At 42.8% G+C, this 18,289-nt stretch overlaps 1 protein-coding gene across 3 annotated transcripts in view; it reads left to right on the top strand.

The window, feature by feature from the left end:
- The first annotated feature begins 2,912 nt into the window (after positions 1-2,912).
- Positions 2,913-18,289, top strand: part of LOC310848171 (cytosolic phospholipase A2 epsilon-like) — a 72,521-nt gene continuing 57,144 nt past the window's right edge. Inside the window, exon 1 of one of the 3 annotated variants that reach the window (XM_083746852.1) lies at positions 2,913-2,940. Coding sequence is in view for 1 of the 3 variants with exons in the window: in XM_083746850.1 (XP_083602976.1) it covers positions 6,207-6,239 (33 nt within the window). In the remaining 2 variants the exon portion in view is untranslated. Of the gene's footprint in view, positions 2,941-6,115; positions 6,240-18,289 lie in introns of those variants that run through there. The other 2 variants (XM_083746850.1, XM_083746854.1) reach the window with 2 other exon arrangements.

Below are 18,289 nucleotides of genomic sequence, written 5' to 3'. Positions count from 1 at the left end.
CTCAAATTATTATTTTTTTTTGCTGAATCATAGAATCTTAGAGTTGGAAGGGACCCCAAGGGTCATCTAATCGAACCCCCTGCAATGCAGGAATCTAAGCTAAAGCATCCACGGCCGATGGCCATCCAACCTCTGTTTAAAAAACCTCCAAGGAAAGAGAGTCCACCACCTCTCATAGGAGTCTGTTCCATTGCTGAACAGCTCTTACTGTCAGAAAGTTTTTTCCGAATGTTTAGTCAGACTCTCCTTTCCTGCAACTTGAAGCCATTGGTTTGAGTCCTAGCCTCCATAGCAGGAGAAAACAAGCATGCTCCCTCTTCCATGTGTCAGCCCTTAAAATATTTTAAGATGTCTGTCATATCTCCTCTCAGCCTCCTTTTTTCCAGGCTAAACATACCCAGCTCCTTCAAGAGCGCCTCATAAGTCTGTTTCCAGACCCTTAATCATCTTGGTTGCCCTCCTCTGCACACATTCCAGCTTGTCAACATCCTTCTTAAATTGTGGTGCCCAGAATTGGACACAGTATTCCAAGTGTGCTCTGACAAAGGCAGAATAGCGTGGTACTACTAATTCCCTTGACCTTGACACCATATTTCTGTTGATGCAGGCTAGAATAGCATTAGCCTTTTTTTGCTGCTGCATCACGCTGTTGTTAAGCTTGTGGTCCACCAAGACCCCTAGATCCTTTTCACATGTACAAGCCAGGTGTCCCCCATCCTATATTTGTGCATCTGGTTTTTCCTGTCTAAGTTCAGAATCTCACCTTTGTCCCTAATGAAATTCATTTTGTTAGCTTGCACCCAGTTCTCCAATCTGTTAAGGTCATTTTGAATTCTGATTCTGTCTTCTGCGGCATTACCTACGCCTCCCAGTTTGCTGAATATATTTCAACAGTCCCAAAGTTTGAGAGTCAGTAGCACAGATGTTGTAATGGTTGTTATATGCAACCCCATGGAAGAAGATAACAGTGGTTACCCAGACTTCATTGCTGGTTGCGAAGGGCCCCTCAAGCTTCAGGACCCCAGAAATGTAGGTTCACCACTGCACATAACCCAGGCTTGACCCTGACCTAACCTCAGCCTTCCCCCAGGAGGTTATTAATGGATACACATCCAATGCCTAAGCTTATCTACATCAGTAATCAAAAAAATTGTGGTCAATTTTTAATCCCAGAAAGTTGTTGGGTCTAGTTCATTCCACCCTTTATTCCTCATGTCTTCACCCACGGAGATGGTGTGCACCTTCGCTCAAAGCTATTTCTTCACTCTCTGTCCTCTCCACCTCCTCCACCTTCTTAGATGCTGACTGCTGCTATGACACATGCATCACAGCCCAGATGGTAGTCAATATGTACTACGATTCACCCTGTGTCAGGGACTGGGCAGAGGAGGAATGGTGGACTGCCTCCCCAGCCTGACCTGTCAGGTGGTGGTGTGGTTGCTCAAGAGCAAACAGGCAAGACTCTGACCTGTCTTTTCCAGCTTTATTATTAGTGCAAACTATTTACAGTGAGGAGCGTTGCTAGTTCATGTCTGGCTCAGTAGCTAGCAGAATCTGGGCGTGGCCAGTTCTTGTACCTCTCCCAGCATAACAACCGTGTGACCCCCATCCTTCTCCTCCCCTCTCTGCGCCAAAACCTACTGCGCAGAGTGGGCGCTGGCAAAGGGGTACTTCCCTCCCCCTCCGCTTTGCTCAGGCTCCATGTTGAGGCTCTTCCTAGCATCTCCTGGTCCCTGCACCTCCTCCCCACTGGAGGTGGGGCTTTCTTCCTCGCCAGAGGAGGAACTGCTTCGCAAGGTCTTTGGAGGTTCCCTATAACACATGCCCTTCCACCTCTCGCCTCTGAGCTGATGGCAGTTCCCTGACATGACCCTTCCAGAGAAGGGAGACAGTTTAGAATTACAACAGGGGTTTGAGGGAGCTCACAGTTCAGAGGCAGAGGGGTAAAGTTGGGAATTAATGGGAGAGGAGGAGGAGGAGAAGCACCAGGGAGGTGACAGCTGATGGACACACTGTCTTTAGAAAGCATTCCAGACCCCCCCCTCCAAGAACCCAGCGAGCCTTGAAAGTAGGAGAGCAAAGAGCTCAAAGACAGAGGGCACTTTGCAGCACCCGTAGTAGAGAAGTTGAGCTTGACGAATGAGAAAGTGGAAGAGACGGGGGTGGGGTGGAGATTCACTCAAGACAACACCATTATTCCAAGAGGCTGCGTTCTAAGCCTCTCTCTGTATATATTGAATAAAAAGCAGGTTGTAAGGACTTTTTCTTGTCTTATCCGTCCCTGGCAACCTGCTGTGGAAGTTGTTTCCTCTGCCACCTGACACCCTGGTTGTATACCACCCTGAAATCTTATCTGATAAAGTCAGCATAAAGATGTTTGAAATGAAGAAATTTGATGTGATGGAGTGCAGGTAAGACAAACGGCCCCTGGAGAAGATATTACACAATAATATTACACAATAATTGTGTTATAGGATGATGTTCAGGTTCTGAGATCTTTCCTGTCTTAAGTAGTTCTGAGTTGTTACTCCAAGTAATTTACCTTGACTTCAGTTTGGGAGGATTCCTCCAGTTGCAGCTGCAAGGGCTTGGTGGGACTCATGCAATATCTGATGTTTTCCCATGGTTGTTTTGCTGTTGCTCCTTTCCCTGAGTACAGGAGTCACATGGTGGCATGAAAAGTTTGGTCTCCTCCTTCCACCTTACTCACAGTTGACTGCCCTTCTTGAGTTTCTTTTCCAGAGTTGCGTGTAAATGCTTCTCCCCTCCGCTCTGAATATTGCACATCTTTGGAGATCTGTGACTAATAATAAATCAGCTGGGTGATGCTCAGTAAACGGGAGAAGGCAAGAAAGGGAAATTATTTTTAACAATTCCTGCCAACTATCTCTCTGCTGATTCCTGCCAACTATCTGCTGATTCCTGCCAACTATCTCTCAGGTAAGTGATTTGTGAAGCTTCCATCGACTCCATACATGTGAATTCACACCCATATTCATGCTGGTTTGGCAGAAGTAAAATGAATAGGGGTGTGAATTCACTTCAGGCAAATAAAATTGGGTAGATTTGGACCTTGCCCATAGTGTAGTGGTGAGTCTCTGAAGCAGACAGATGCAAAATGATCCGCTTATGAAGCTACAGGTATTTGGAGCGACACAGACCCCTTGCAACAATTTCTGTAAAATGAACAATGTTAGGCATAGAGGAGGGAGAGAAAGGGGTGTGGTTTTGAGACTGATAGCTGTAGCTTCCAATGAGGAAATGACGTTCTCTCTTCAATCACCCTGCTTTGGGGAGTAACACTGAAGCATAGCTGTCAATTTTTCCCCTTTTCTTGTGAGGAATCCTATTCGTAATAAGGGAATTTCCCTTTAAAAAGGGAAACGTTGACAGCTATGCACTGAAGCAATGTATCTGGTATGCAACAACAGCAGCAAGAATACTCATCGCAAAGTATTGGAAGACACAAGATCTACCCACCTTGGAAGAGTGGCAGATGAAGGTGATGGACTATATGGAATTGGCGGAAATGACTGGCAGAATCCGAGACCTGGGAGAAGAGTTGGTGGAAGAGGACTGGAAGAAATTTAAAGACTATTTGCAGAAACACTATAAAATCAATGAATGTTAAAATGATGTTGGATTGAAAATAAGTGGTATTAGCAACAAAGCTATTAAGAATATGCAAAAATGAATTGATAAACGGATGGAAATATAGAGTTGTAATAGGTTAAGATATAGAGTTAAGATAAGTGAAAGAGGGCAAGGATTTGCTGATTCAATTATGTAAATGGAAATACAAGAAGGGGAGGTGTGAGGAGGTCAAAGAAACAAGCAAATGAGCTTAAAGTTTTGAAAAACAGATTTGCTTTTAAATTTTTTCCTATTTTCTTTTTGTCTTTTGTCTGTTGTATTTTTATTTTTATTTCTTTTTCATGTATTTTTGTACTCTTGTTTTTGGTAAAAATTTAATAAATATCTTTTAAAAAAATACGAAGCAATGTATCTGAACTCTGTCCATTTCCCATTGTTCTTTGCCAGCTCACTCTCTTTTATGGCCAATGCCATGTGTACACAGATACAAACACCTGGAGCCAGAATAGTACATGGCAATGTGTACACAGCCTTAGTTTCACTCACCACCACCCTATCCTCTTCTGGCCCTAGCAGTAGCTGCATTGTTGTTGTTGTTGTTTGCAGGTGTGTGAGTAGCACTGCAATCTGTTTGACCCTATGACTGTGTTCTTTGTTGCGTGCATATATGTTAGCTGTGATTCTGTCACCCCCTCCCCAGTTTTATGGGACAGCTCCCCCTTTTAGGAGGGGCTGCTTTGCGGGCAGGGTCCCCACAGCAACCCTGGAGTGGGTGGAGGTAAACCGCCCTCATTAGCAGGATCTCTGGCCACATCATATTCTGTCCGGCCAATCAGGGCTTGCCTGGGGCGTGGCTACGCTCATTTGAATATCGGTGTGGCCAGGGAAGCAGCCTCCTTCTACTTCCAGCCATGGGATCTCCCAGCCCACCTACCCTCTTTTCTTGCGTGGTTCGACTATGGCCTTGCTACGACTTATGTTGGTCGCCTGGTTCTCGGGGCCAGGTAGGAATTTTTCCACTTGGTGTAATTGGCACCAGCCATTTGGTTTTCGTCTACCTAAGAGGAATTGTCACAACTTTATAAGGTTAGGCATTGGGTAAGCCTTATTATGGGAGGGGAGGTTGTTGCCTCCGCCTGCCCCTCCACGTTAAGGGTATCCCGTTAAAGGGATCCGGGGTGTGTGGTCCCTATCTGAAGCCTGGGTGTAGGCTAGGGTCATGGCACAACCCCAACGGTGACCGGGGTGTGTGTCATTTGATGTACACCATAGGGCTCCCCCTTCCGGTGGTTGACCCTTAAAGAGACGGGCAGGAGTCAGGTTAGTCTTGCTTCACCCAATTGCCAAACCGCTCACATCTGTAACCAATAAAGTTGTGGCCTTATTTATCCCATTAACCCAATATACATGTGTTCATGTGTTTATTTCCAGGGCCTCGCCATGCATTGTGTGCAAGCACTACATTAGCATATCCTTTCAAATTTCAACAGAATGACAAAACTCATGCTGCCCCAGGCAAGGGTTGACTTTGTTTTTTCAAATTTCAGTGACGCCCTGTGTGGGGCCAAAATTTGTTCCCTTGCCTTCCGTTCTCCTCAGTTCACTCCATCACAATTGTGACACCCTGCAGCATCCTTTTGGCTTGGCACCCATTGCAGTGGAACCATTCACGCTGCCCTAAATCTACCTCTGCCTGAAGGCAGCTTCTTAGAGGACAAAGGCAAAATGTGAGATAATTCATTCTCTCTCAAATAAACTTTAAAGGGGCTTAGCGTAAGGTCACACACCTGTACCCATCGATCTGAAAACTGACAAGTGTGGTGTAGTGGTTAAGAGCAGTGGACTCATAATCTGGTGAACCAGGTTCGCGTCTCTGCTCCTCCACATGCAGCTGCTGGGTGACCTTGGGCTAGTCACACTTCTCTGAAGTCTCTCAGCCTCACTCACCCCACAGAGCGTTTGTTGTGGGGGAGGAAGGGAAAGGAGAATGTTAGCCACTTTGAGGCTCCTTCGGGTAGTGATAAAGTGGGATCTCAAATCCAAACTCTTCTTCTTCTTCTATTTGTTTTTTTGTCACCAAAGTATGCTACAGGATCCTGCCCTTGCTGGAAACCCAAAGAGATGAGGTGGATTGCTCACCTCTTCTGCCCTTTGGAGGGTGACTGTGCCGTTGGGGTGGCAACGAGATCGCACTGGCCTATCTATTCTGAATGTATTCTGAATGTTCTTATGGGATGCCAATAAAGGTGACTTGACTTGAATTGACATATCAGGTGCAGCAAGGAAGGTGATTCCAATTAGTGGTGTGTGCCCCCACCCCCTCCATGCCACAGACCTGATCTAGCTCTCATTCGCAGTTCCAGGTGTTTGTTAAACAAAAAACAAAAAACAGCCAGCAACACTGAAGTATGTGATGAAACTTGTATCCAATTAGTTCGCCATTTGCTCATTCCTGTAGCCTCATATTACTGAAATGTGAAAAGGGCGAGGCTCTGACAGTCATAATTAAACACACTGAGTACTTGCTAGTTTGAAATATTCTTATAAGAGGTAATGCTGCCAGGAGCTAACATTCAATTGTCGATTTGTGCTCCAGACCACATGCAACTGAAATGATGTTAGCATCCTTTTCTAATGCAAAGGAGGTAAGAAAAGATGTCTAAACTTTAAAGATTAATGTTGTGTTCCACTTATTTAGTCATTTAGATATCCAGTTACAGTGGTACCTCTGGTTACGAACTTAATTCGTTCCGGAGGTCCGTTTTTAACCTGAAACTGTTCTTAACCTGAGGTACCACTTTAGCTAATGGGGCTTCTCGCTGCCACCGTGCAATTTCTGTTCTCATCCTGAAGCACAGTCCTTAACCTGAGGTACTATTTCTGGGTTAGTGGAGTCTATAACATGAAAAGTCTGTAACCTGAGGTACCACTGTATTTAGACAAAAATATGTATGTATTATTTTCCATTTCAGGGCTGACGGAAAGTGTAGGAAAGACTAGTTTATGTGTTTATGACTGAAAGTGTAGGAGAGACTAGTTTCTGATTTTTTAATATAATGGAATATACTTGTGCTTTGTTTCTGTTTATTTCTTTTATAATTTGCTCCCCTTTACTGAGGACTTTAATATTCCGGGCTGGTAATTACTATTGAAATGAGATAATAAAGTATTATTATTTCTGCATGCCTGCAATGGTAATAATATAACTTTATAAGTAATCTATCTAACTCTAGAAGGAAATAAAGTCATAGAGTGCATCCTTCAAGCTTTGTTTTCTTTGATAAGCAATGCCTTAATACTCTGACTGGAATCCTTTACTTACTTACTTACTTACTTACTTACTTACTTACTTGAACTGAATGTGGCTTACTTTGGATAGGACGTGTATAGAATTCTGCTGCTCATGTAGCTTGTCAGAATAAGGGTGATTAAATTGTGATACTTTCAATGTACCGGTATGTTTTGTAGGTAATGTTTACTGATTAGAAGAGGAGACAGCAGGAGGTGGTTGCTATTCAGGATTAATTTAAAGGGCCATAATCTTGTCTATAGGTTCTGAAAAATATAGCCAACACTTACCTATACTCTGTAATGACTGCATTATAGATTTTGTGAAAATCCTTGACTGTGATTTCTTTATAATATGATTTCACCATCTTCTTTTAGCCATAAGCATTAAAATAAATTGCCAGAGTCTTGGTTCAATTTTCTACAAAATTTCAGTTTTGGTACATTCCATTCCATTTTGAGGAGGAGGGATGGATAAGGGAATATGGACAGTGCCGGGGCTTTTTTTTTCCCAGCTGGAACTCACCTGAACTCAGTTCTGGCACCTCTCAGGTGGATGCCATTGCCATTATAAGAGAACAAGGGAGGCATTTATGGTGAGTTCTGGCACCTCTTTTTCTAGAAAAATAGCACTGGGCAATTTTCTTTACAAAAACTCAAAACAACAATTTAGAATACTCTTAAGAAGCCCGTAGCATCTTGCAAATATAAACAAGGAGTGAGTTGGCTGATTTGTATATTTATTTTGCATTGTTATCATGCTGCGGTACCATTTCAGGAGGGCTTGGCTGAATTTTTTGCTTCATTCATCAGGGTCTGAAGTCTGCTGCCAGGAGAAGAACACAAAGCCTCCCCCACACCCAAAACGAGTTATTTTATAGAGCATTACAATCCCTGTTAAAACTGCTTGCTCAGATTTATGGTTGTGTGAGAATTGCTTAGTCTTGCTCTGCTCACAAGCTTTTGTCTCTTATATCAGACGTGTTCAACTGGTCGACCATGATCACAGGATCCTGGTTGATTGTGGGATTCGAAAAACGGGGGCCTGAATGTCTCCATCCCGTTTGAAGGGGGGGGGTTGTTAATTTGTAGGATCAAGTGTGTGGAATTTTTTGAATAACATAATGTAGCATTCTTTCAAGGGCATGCAGAGAGGGTGAGGATGGTAGCCAAACACTAGTGGCCACTGAAAATAGTAACTGGGAAACACCCTGTTTTTTAAATCCTCTCTTCAGGCAACCACACCTGGCACTAACCTTCCTTATCATTTTGGCACAAGTTAAACAATTTTTATTACTCCAAGTACTCGGACAGCTTCCAAGAAAGTTGCTACAGTTACTCAGTCCAAGTGTGGGTGCGTTTTGTTTTGTTTGTTCAGTTTTATTTTTTGTTTTGTTTTATATTTGTCATTATAATATTATGTTCATAGAATTGTAGAGTTGGAAGGGACCTTGACGACCATCTAGTCTAACCCCCTGCAATGCAGGAATATACAGCTGCCCCGTACAGGGATTGAACCTGCAATGCTGGTGTTATCAACATTATGCTCGAACCCTATTCTGAACTTAAAAATGGTAAGTGTAATGCTGGTGGTCAACAGAAGAAGAAGAAGAAGAAGAAGAAGAAGAAGAAGAAGAAGAAGAGGAGGAGGAGGAGGAGTTTGGATTTGATATCCTGCTTTATCACTACCCAAAGGAGTCTCAAAGCGGCTAACATTCTCCTTTCCCTTCCTCCCCCACAATAAACACTCTGTGAGGTGAATGGGGCTGAGAGACTTCAGAGAAGTGTGACTGGCCCAAGGTTACCCAGCAGCTGCATGTGGAGGAGTGGAGACGCAAAACCTCCTGCATGTGGAGGAGTGGAGACGCAAACGAGTCCACCGCTCTTAACCACTACTCTCTCAAGGCAAATCTTTAAAAATGTAGTATAAACACGACAACTGGGAAACACTGGCCTGTGAGCCCTCTGATTGGAGAACAGCCTTTAGCAAAGGTTTCATGGGTTCTGAAGACACTCAAACTCAGGACGAAAGGGGTAAATGCACTAAGAGGAAGGCAAACTTGGCAAACCCTCACCATGATCAATTCTCGCTCAGAAACCTATGTCCTGTAGAAGGACATGTGGATCCAGAATTGGCCTCCACAATCACTTATGGAAGACAATCTTACTTGGGTTGCTGAACAACTTGGTGGGTTTCTGCATGAAGCATCGGCTCTGGATCCATTCCAATCCGGCTTCCACTCTGGTCATGGGACCAAGACGGCTCTGGTCGCCCTAACAGATGATCTCCACAGGCAGCTGGATCAAGGCGGGTTGGGGCCACTTATATCTATTAGACCTGTTAGCAGCCTTCCACATGGTCGATCACGAACTTCTGGACCACCACCTCGACAACGTGGGGATCCAGGGCACAGTCCTTCAATGACTGTGCTTGTTTCTCCCTGGTCGGGGACAGAGGGTGGCGCTTGGGGGGAACTGTCATCACGCCACTCCTTGGTGTGTGGAGTGCCGCAGGGTACAATACTCTCGCTGATGCTTTTCAACATTTGTATGCGCCCCCTCGCCCAGCTTGTCCGGAGTTTTGGTTTGGGCTGCCATCAGTATGCTAATGAAACCCAGCTCTATCTGTTGATGGATGGCCATCCTGACTTGGCCCCAGACACACTGATCAGATGTTTGGAAGCTGTGGCTGGATGGTTACGTGGGAGCCGGTTGAAATTAAATCCTTTGAAGACAGAGGTCCTTTGGCTGGGTCAGGATGATATGGGATGGGGGGGCAACTCCCATCTCTTGTGGGGGCGCAAATTGTGCCAGCACCGTCCGTTAAGAGTTTGGGTGTAATCTTCGACACCTCCCTTTCTATGGAGTTGCAGATTGCAGCTATAACACAGGTGGCATTTTTTCATCTCCACCAAGCTAAGCAGTTGGCTCCTTACTGCTCTTGCCCTGACCTAGTCACTGTGATCCACGTGACGGTCACCTCCAGGCTTGATTATTGTAACTCACTCTATGTGGGGCTGCCCTTGAGACTGACCCAGAAACTCCAGTGGGTGCAGAATGCCGCGGCGAGACTCCTTATGGGGTTCTCGCTGTGGGATCACATTCACCCGGTGCTATACCAGCTGCACTGGCTCCCGGTGGAGTACAGGATCAGGTTTAAGGTGCACAACAAACCCGCTTCTCCAAAAGACTGGGCATTTTGCAACCAGGAAAGTGATGAAAAAATACCCTGGAAAGTGTGGGGTAGCACTTGCTTAATGCAACGTCATCTAATCTCTCTGGAAACAAATTCTCAACAAATAGTCTGTGTCTTCTGGAAGTAACCTGATAAAGAATACAGTTATATAAAATTCAAATAAATCAAATTATTAGTCTGCTGCCCGCATAGGGAGTGAAAAACTTCTCTCCACCCCCCCCCCCGTTAATAATAGACAAAAAGAGTACCTGCAGCTGCCTTCTGCCACAGCAAACATCTTTCCCACAACAATTGAAACTATTCAAAAATGCCCACCCCCGAAAGTTCAACAACTTTCATTAACAGTTAGTCAAACAACACTGTGGGTACTTGTTTACATAAGTGATTCTCACCTCCCCACCCCTGATACTCTAGGAGTATGAAAGAGTCACAGCAAGAATAAGGAATGGAAACAGAAAAATGATCACCTGTCTGTGGGGAAATAAAATGCTGTATACATTTATTAAAAGTTAAAAGAAGGACAAAGTGTAAGAAATGAGTCCTGAGCAAGTAATTCTGCCACTACAAGGGGTGGTGAGCCAGCTTTAAGTGAAGGCTTGCAGCCAACTGCAAAAAACAGCCAGGAACAGGGAGAGTTAGATGTGAGACAGGAACATCTTCGGCTCTTCTTGACTTTGATGAGCAAGCTGACAAGGCAGTAATGGAGTGCAGGCTAGAACACAGCCGAAGCTCGCTAGAAGCACAAAAAGGCACAAAGAGTCTCAGAGTCAGCCTCTTAGACCAGGAAGAAGGTGGGGCTGACCCACTAAGTCCTAAGGGTCGGCATATGGGAGGGTTGTTAGACAGGAAGCAAAACAAGAGACGTAAGAGTCGTAAGTTCAATATCTTCTGTAGATCCCGGAAGGAGTCTTTAGAAGGGTCATCTTGAGTAATGATGTCAGAGGCTTTTTTCGAGCTGTCTGGAGTTATCTGTTTGTTTTTGCAATAAATCCTCCTTTTAATGATCTACGCTTATCAAGCTGGGAACCTGGACTCCTGACAAAGACAGACAGATGCCAACAACCAGCCTGGACTCCTGACAAAGACAGACAGACGCCAACAACCAACCTGGACTCCTGGCAAAGACAGACAGACGCCAACAACAGCCCAAGTGAGAATGCCAGTCAAAACAGGCATTCTGTTTGGCTTCTGTTTGCATATTCCCACACTGGCTTCTGTTTGCATATTCCCTCACTGGCTTCTGTTTGCATATTCCCTCACTGTAAGGACCAGATTGACTTCCTGCAAAGTGGCAGTTGTTGACACTTAATTTCAAAGCTGCAAATATCTATCGCAAATTAACATAACTTGCACAATGGTAGCATTGTTTATATAAAGACCTGACGTGGGGGGGAAAACCCTGGATCAAATTGTGTTTTTGCTATGTGGAATGCAAAAACAATGAAATAGAAGAAAGATGATTCTCTACTACACATCAGGATGAAATCAACAACTTTTTACATTCCTAGTATACCTTGGTTCAGAAAGAACCCCTTCTGTCACAATTTCTACCGTGGGTTCATAGCACAATAACTACATTACTCTTCAAAGTAAGCCCTATTGAATTCCATGGAGACCACTTCCGGAGGCGGCACGAAGGGTAATGGCTGCCCTTTCCTAACCGGGAAGGGAGCTCCGCGCGAAAACGGGTCGTCCGCTACGGCGAAGCGGAGACCCACATCGGAAAACCGCAGGCGGCAGAAGCCTGCGGTCTTGGGACCCGGCGGGCGCCAGAAGCAGCCCCCAAAACGCAGAAGGAACCCCGTAAGGGGCTCTGGATCGTGGAGGAGGCTGCGGCGCTGAGGGTCGTTCCGCAATCGGCGGAGTGAAGCCGCAAAGCCGTTGCCGGTGAGCGCTGACCTTTCTTCCTTGAATTGGCACCTTGGAAAGCAGCAACCCGTGAGTAATAAGGACTTTTAATTAAGCTTAAAGATCAAAGCTCCTGAATTTGGCTGAAAGTGGAGGACGTAAAAAAAGGAAGTCCGTCTTCCGCTCACACTAAACTTCAAAGCAAAGAGCAGGAGGAGTGGAGGCAGTGAATGAACTCTTTTACAATTTGGATTTGAGCATTCAGTGCATCACTTTAATGCAGAAAAGGATTTTAAGCATTGGATTTATGCTAAGATTTGGACTGTAGGATCTTTCTCCGAGGAATCTACATTTTAAAAAAGGAAACCCAGGTGCTGGAACTGCCTGGCAACAGTAGCAGTCAGCCTGCAGACATAAATACTTTGAAACAAAATTTGGAAAAAATCTGAGGGGCTTGGACTTTGCTACTTTGACATCTTATGAGGTACCAGCAAGCACTGCTTGAAACATTGTGTTTTTGTAAAACCAACTCTGCTGAAGATTTAGCATTTGAAGGCTTTTGGACATGGGTTTTGTTTTCTCTGTGAACTATATTTATTGATTCCCTTCTAAAAGACTTTTTAAGCTCCCCCTAGAGGTTTTGGACTTTACAGCAGTGACATCCTTATACTTTCTGTTTCCCGGTCTCCTGGTTGAATGTTACCATCTGGGCTGTCTTTTTCTCATGGGAACAACTCAGCTTGACCTTGAGCCTTAGATAAATTTGGAATGAGTGGCGCAAAGAAAAAGGAGCCAAAAGAAAAGGAAAAAGAACAAAGACCGCGAACTAGACAAACAACTTTAGCCTCAGCCTTGCAGCAACGCAGATCTTCGGTACCCACTGTGCTCTCTGAGGAAGCAGCAGCTTCTCTGCCACGTGCAGGGGAAGTAGAAACAGAGGAACTACAATTGGAAGATATGGCCTCAGGAACAGCTGCCTCCACTTTAGAAAAAATATATGAAAAATTGGAATCTTTGGATAAGAAAGTGGAATCCTTGGATAAAAAAGCTGATGAGCAAACTTTTAAAATAGACCAAAACACCGAATGTTTAAATAAATTAGCTGGACAAGTGGCACAGAACGTGGAAACAATTGCAGAATTGAAGGGAGCTACAGGGGAGAACAGAAAATTGGTTGAAGACACCAGCCAAAGGCTGGGAAAGTTAGAAAAAGAGGTGAGGCCACTCAACAAACAAGTTGGTGAACACCAGACCTATCTCTCGATGATTGAACTGAGAAGTAGGGAGACCAACTTAAGGATTAGATCGGTACCCGAAGTGGAAGAGGACAACCTGGCTGAGTTTCTGACCAAAATATTTTCCAAGCACTGGAACCTAGAAGAGACGGACTTTAAGATTACATCAGCTTTCAGACTTGGAAGACTGACAAAAAAAGACAAGCCCAGAGACTGTTTGATATCACTGAGATCAAAGGAGGAGAGGGACAAGATTTTGGGCCTACACTACGGAAAGTCACTGGACATTTTAGATAAGAGGATTGAGTTATACAAGGACGTTCCCAAACAGCTTTTGGATTTGAGATCGGAATATTTGGAATTAGCAAGACTTTTGAGGAGCAACGCCATCATCTTTAGGTGGGATTTTCCACAAGGACTATCTTTTACTTTCAGAGGGAGGAAGATCAAAATTAGAACATTGGAAGACAGAGACAAATTTCTGAACCAATACGGAGAGGACCTTCATAAAAAACTTGGATTACCATCGGAGCCCGAAACACCAGAGGTACCTGCACCCTTGGATCCTGAAGATTCAGCGAAAAAGGTACCACCCCCAGAAAAATAACCAGATCTATCCAGGATGTCTCTGCAACTTCTGAGTTGGAATATAAATGGCTGCAACATTCCGGAGAAAAGGAGGAAAATTTTTCACATATTAAAAAAGGAACAATTGGACATTATTTGCCTGCAAGAAACCCACGTGACTAGGCTCCACAGAAAAGTGCTGATAAATAAGAGACTTGGCCAAGAATTTATATCTTCAGATATAGTGAAGAAGAGAGGGGTGGTGATATATGCAAAAGAGAGCCTCTCACCTAAATTTTTATTTAAAGATGAACATGGCAGAATTTTGGCAATTGAAATACAGTATCAAGGAGAAAAAATTTTGATATTAGGAATCTATGCACCAAATGATGGGAAATCGGAATTTTATAAGAAGTTGCATGAAAGCATGCTGGAATATCTGGACTATGACAACATCATAATGATGGGAGATATGAATGGGATTGTATCAACTAACATGGATAAGTCGCAAAGTCAAAAAGTTACCAAAGATGGCAGACTACCAAAGACCTTTTTTGAAATGACAGAAAATATGGGCTGGATTGACATATGGAGAATCAAGAACCCCCTAGGAAAAGAAGGAACATTTTTCTCTGAGGCTCAACTGACTTGGACAAGAATCGACCAAATTTGGATTACTAGAGGTCTGGCACCTAAGGTCAGGAAAGTGGAAATCTGCCCAAAGACATGCTCCGACCATAATGCTTTGAAAATGGACATGACATTATTACCAACCGGCTCCTTTAGATGGAAGATGAATGACAATTTGTTTAGAAATCAGGAGATCATTAAGAAGGCCCAAAAAGCTATAAAGGACTATTTTGAAATAAACCTGAACACCGCGGTGGAAAAAAGAACAATTTGGGACGCAAGCAAAGCTGTGATGAGAGGGTTCTTGATACAACAGAATGCCATAAGGAAAAGGACACAAAATGAAAAGAAAGACAAGATTCTGGAGAAAATTAAAGAACTAGAGAAGAAGCCAAGAGCCAATCCGAAGTCACAGCCGATTTTGAGAGAAATTAAACTTCATCAGGCACAATATTCAAAATTGATAAACCAGGAAATAGAATGGAAGATTAAATCAATGAAACAAAAAACGTTTGAATCGGCAAATAAATGTGGGAAACTGCTGGCCTGGCAGTTGAAGAAGAGACAAAAATTGAACATAGTAACAAATTTGGAAATTGAAGGAAGAGGTATACAGAACCCCGTGGAGATTAGAAAGTGTTTTCAAAAATATTTTAAAAAATTATATACTCAAGGGCCGCAGAATGAAGTTGAGATTGAACAATTTTTGAGGAAAAACGGATTGAAAAAATTGTCACAAGAAAATAGACTACTCCTGAACAGCAAAATAACACGACAAGAGATTGAACATGCCATTCAGAACTTGAAATTGGGCAAATCTCCAGGGCCAGACGGCTTGACCTCCAAGTACTATAAGACATTAAGTGATTATTTGATCCAACCACTGCTGGAGGTCAGCAATGAAATTATGGAGGGAAAGAAGGCGCCAGAATCGTGGAAAGAAGCGTTTATCACATTGATACCAAAATTAGAAACTGAAAAGACACAGCTCAAGAACTACCGCCCCATCTCCCTTTTAAATGTGGATTACAAAATATTTGCTGATGTTTTGGCAAACAGACTTAAAAGAGTTTTAAGTCAAGTAATTCATAAAGACCAGGCAGGCTTTCTCCCAGGCAGACACATGTTTGCTAACACAAGGAACATTATTGATGTCCTGGAACTTTTGCAAACTGACATAAACACTAAAGCAGTGCTAATTTTTATAGATGCGGAGAAGGCCTTTGACAACATCTCTTGGAAATTTATGAAGGGAAATTTAAAAGAAATGGGAGTGGGGAGGGGTTTTGAAAATGGGATTGACGCAATATATTCAGAACAAAAAGCAAAATTGATTGTTAATAATGTGGTAACAGAAGAGTTCAAAATTGAAAAAGGAACACGACAAGGCTGCCCGATTTCCCCTTTGTTATTTATCTCAGTCCTGGAGGTGCTCTTAAATTTGATCAGAGGGGACCGGTTGGTGCAAGGGATCCAGGTCGGAGCGAAACAATATAAACTTAAAGCTTTTGCAGATGACCTAGTTTTGACACTGCAGGAGCCGGAATCTAGTACGAAAAGAGTTTTACAATTGATTGACAATTTTGGTCGGGTGGCGGGATTTAAGTTAAACAAACAGAAAACTAAGGTGTTGGGGAAAAATTTGACAGATATTGAATCAGAACAGTTTCAGAGAGAAACAGAATTATTATTGGTGAAAAAGGTAAAGTACCTAGGGGTGAACATAACAGCAAAAAATCTGAGTCTATTTAAGGAAAATTATGAAAAATGCTGGTCTGAAATTAAGAGAGACTTGGACAGTTGGACAAAATTGAAGCTTTCTTTGTTAGGCCGAATTGCTGCTATTAAGATGAATGTATTGCCAAAAATGTTGTTTTTGTTTCAAACACTACAGATTATAGACAAGATGGAATGCTTCCGGAAGTGGCAGAGAGATATTTCTAAATTTGTCTGGCAGGGCAAAAAGCCCAGAATTAAGTTTAAGATACCGACTGACGCAAAGGAAAGAGGGGGCTTTGCCCTGCCAGACTTAAGGTTGTATTATGAAGCCGCAGCTTTCTGCTGGCTAAAAGACTGGCTACTTCTTGAAGACACTGATGTGTTGGATCTGGAAGGGTTTAATAATAATTTTGGTTGGCATGCATACTTATGGTATGACAAAGTTAAGATCAATAAGGCCTTTAAGAACCATATTGTCAGAAAAGCAGTGTTTAATGTCTGGACAAAATATAAAGACTTATTGGAAAATAAAACCCCAAGGTGGCTTTCACCTCTGGAAGCTAAGGCTCGAAAAAGACCCAATATGGAAGCCAATTGGCCAAAATATTGGGAAATATTAGAAAAAGATGGAAATAACTGGAAATTGCAGAGTATGGAAAAAATGAAGGATAAAGTGCGAGACTGGTTACATTACGCTCAGATTAAAGAAGTTTTTAAAAATGACAAAAAGCTAGGGTTCCAGGTGGAGAAATCGAAGTTGGAAACCGAACTGTTAGAACCTAAGACTAAGGTACTTTCAAGAATGTATAACTTGCTGTTGAAATGGAACACACAAGACGAAATGGTTAAATCGGCTATGATAAAGTGGGCACAGGACATTGGGCATAACATTATGTTTGAGGAATGGGAAAGGTTGTGGACCACTGGGCTAAACTTTACTGCATGTAATGCTTTGAAAGAAAATATAATGAAAATGATATACAGATGGTACATGACCCCAGTTAAGCTTGCCAAAATATACCACTCGTCTGACAATAAAGGTTGGAAATGTAAAGAGAATGAAGGAACATTCTTTCACCTCTGGTGGACTTGCCCTAAAGTGAAGGCCTTCTGGGAAATGATATATAATGAACTGAAAAAGGTATTTAAGTATACTTTCACTAAGAAACCAGAGGCCTTCCTTCTGGGTATTGTCGGCCAGAAGGTGTCAAAGAAGGACAGAACTTTCTTTATGTATGCAACAACGGCAGCAAGGATACTCATCGCAAAGAACTGGAAAACTCAAGATCTACCCACGCTGGAAGAATGGCAGATGCAGCTGATGGACTATATGCAGCTGGCGGAAATGACTGGCAGAATTTGAGACCTGGGAGAAGAAAGGATTGAAGAAGATTGGAAGAAATTTAAGATTTATCTACAAAATTATTGTAATTTGATGGAATGCTAAGAAGGATGCTTGATTATAAACAATTGGCCATCACTAAATTAGATGAGTATTATTAGACTATATTGTAATGATTGGTTATAAGATTACAAATAAGATGGTAATTTGCTTGAAAAATTTTAGGAACAATGTAAGTGCGAGTGGATGACGCGAGGAAGTCCAAAGATGTTATGAAATTTTGTAAAGACACAAACAATGCTGTTTTTCATTTTTGTATCTCTTTTATTAAAAAAACCTAATAAAAATTTTGAAAAAAAAACAAAACCTATTGAATTCCATGGAGATTGCTCCCTGATAAGTATATACAGGATTTCAGCCTGAATTAGTTAGTCTTCAACACAGGGCTCCCATAAAATTCCAAGATCTTTTAGAAAACACTATTCCCTGCCCCCAGCTTATTCACTTCTATGTCTTAACCAGAATTTGGAATAATGTGGTAGGATATTACATGGACTTGGCTGGGAGACCAGGGTTAAAGGCACAACACAGCCATGAAACTAATCGCTGTATCTCAGCCTAACCCACAGGTTTGTTGAGCGGATAATATGGGGACTCATGAATTCCACCCTGAGCTCCTTGGAGAAATGGTAGAATGGATATAAACATAATACTGATAAATAAGGAATACTCAAAATAAAAAAGCCTCTCTCCAGCTTGCCCACCCCTTCTTTTAAATGGGGGAGGTAGGGGGATGTGCAGGTTTTTAAACATGAAAAAGAAACCCTAAATATCAAAGGAAAAAACTCTGAGACACAACCAGGTCATCAA

The sequence above is a fragment of the Podarcis gaigeae genome, assembly GCF_964106915.1.
Source record: "Podarcis gaigeae genome assembly, chromosome: 1".
Taxonomy (NCBI): Eukaryota; Metazoa; Chordata; class Lepidosauria; order Squamata; family Lacertidae; genus Podarcis; species Podarcis gaigeae.
Note: the sequence above shows the minus strand (reverse complement) of the source record. Positions and strands in the feature narration are given on the sequence as shown.